Source organism: Myotis davidii, unplaced genomic scaffold (assembly GCF_000327345.1).
Source record: "Myotis davidii unplaced genomic scaffold, ASM32734v1 scaffold295, whole genome shotgun sequence".
Taxonomy (NCBI): domain Eukaryota; kingdom Metazoa; phylum Chordata; class Mammalia; order Chiroptera; family Vespertilionidae; genus Myotis; species Myotis davidii.
In genome coordinates this window covers 46,394-48,253 of record NW_006286683.1, presented here as the reverse complement: position 1 = coordinate 48,253, position 1,860 = coordinate 46,394, and the positions used below count along the sequence as shown (strand labels likewise).

At 50.2% G+C, this 1,860-nt stretch overlaps 1 protein-coding gene across 1 annotated transcript in view; it reads left to right on the top strand.

Moving 5' to 3' along the window:
• The first annotated feature begins 345 nt into the window (after positions 1-345).
• The window catches only part of LOC102753749 (mitogen-activated protein kinase kinase kinase MLK4), a 27,172-nt gene continuing 25,657 nt past the window's right edge, over positions 346-1,860 (top strand). The window contains exon 1 of the mRNA XM_015560583.1: positions 346-441. Coding sequence (XP_015416069.1) covers positions 346-441 — 96 coding nt within the window. The remainder of the gene's footprint in view (positions 442-1,860) is intronic.

Below are 1,860 nucleotides of genomic sequence, written 5' to 3'. Positions count from 1 at the left end.
TTAGTGATCGGATTTGAAAAGAGTCCGGTCAATGACAGGATAAAACCGAATGGAACAGGACAAAAATGTGCAAAAATGGCAACCCAACGTGGAAGAGCGACCTTCCTATCTCGGGTCCAAGGTCACGGCTCTGTGGCTCTGCTTCAGGAGGCCTATCTTCAAGGGTGTAAACAGGACCTTGGCTTTCTGGGAGCGCTCAGATATTTACATTGTTATATTATTCCCTGAAGCGGCTCATTGTCCCCGCGAGCAGCCCTGGCCGTCATCTGTAACGGGAAACATGGGCGGGCAAAACTCCAGTCTCGTCCGCTGATTAAAGTTACAGAAATTCTGAAATTCACGATTATGCTGTCCACGCTGAACGCCAGCTGGAACCCTGAAGATAAACAGCAACCAGACACACAGACTGAATTCAAAGCTGCCACACGTACCATCCGTGCCGCAAAGTGTTAACTTACTGTTGCTGTGTCATTAATCGCCGTTATTCTTCACTTCACCCACATGTTTATTTTTTAAAATATATTTTTATTGATCTCAGAGAGGGAGGGAGGGAGGGGGGAGAGGGGGAGAAACATCAATGATGAGAGAAAATCATTGATTGGCTGCCTCCTTTGCACCCCCTATTGGGGATCGAGCCCGCAACCCTGGCATGTGCCCTTGACCGGAATTGAACCTGGAACCCTTCAGTCCACAGCCTGACGCTTTATCCATTGAGCCAAGCTGGCTAGGGCCATTCCTTATTATTTTTTTTTAATGCTATGCACACTTTTTTAAAAAAAATGTTTTTATTGATTTTTTAATTACCTGCTAAGCACCTTCCCAAGCCTTGACATGTATTAATTCAGTCTTCCCAACTGCCCTATGAGGTTCACACTATGTACTATTGTTCCCATTTTACAGATGAGGAGACTGAGCCACAGAGAAGTAACCTAACTTGCTCAAGGTCACACAGCTACTAACTGGTATAATTGAAAAGCTCCAAAGAAACTGGAAAGGTAATCCATTTCTCTTTCTGTGACTCACTGTTAGTGGGAGTAAAGAGCCCACACGTCAGGGAACTCTGGCCTACTACCGACTCATTTCTTCCGAGTTTTTGTCGTTATTTCTCTTCTATCTTTCCAGCCTCATCTGGCACAGGAGTCTCTGGACCTCCAGCAGTTCCCTGAGCCACCACGCAGCCTGGAATGCCCCCTTCTCTGGGAGTCCCCGTCACACCCAGCTCCAGTGACGCGCGCAGCACCCCCTAGCGACCGGAGGCATAATAAATGGCTCCTTCCCTTTCAGTCCAGGACACTTGGCTGATTCTTCTGCCCTGGAACTTTATTCTCTCTCTTTTTAAAAAAAAATAAAATTAAATTTGTATTGATTTCAGAGAGGAAGGGAGAGAGAGAAAGAGAAACATCCATGATGAGAGAGAATCATGGATCACTGCCTCCTGCACGCCCCGCATGGGGGATGGAGCCAGCAACCGGGGTGCCCGACTAGGAATTGAACCGTGACCTCCTAGTTCATAGGTCGATGCTCAACCACTGAGCCACACTGGCCGGTCATATGCATAAACAGTAAAGACAAACCGGGGAATAACGACCTCTGCTCTGTAAAGCGCGCTGCTCGGGGATCTAGTCAGTATGGCTACCTGGTGGCTCCAATGCGCGCGCCGGGCACACCGGGCTGGGACCCGCTCAGGTTTGCCCAGCAGCCCGCACTGGGAAGGCTGTGCCCCCCGCCCTCCAGGGACGCCCTCCCGCCACGGCTCTTTAGGGACGAGGGGACTCCCAGAGCCTCGCCGTGGGCTTCATTTAAACTTTCCCGCAACATTCCGGTGCCATGGGCGGGCTCCGCCTCCTGGCCACGTGGGCG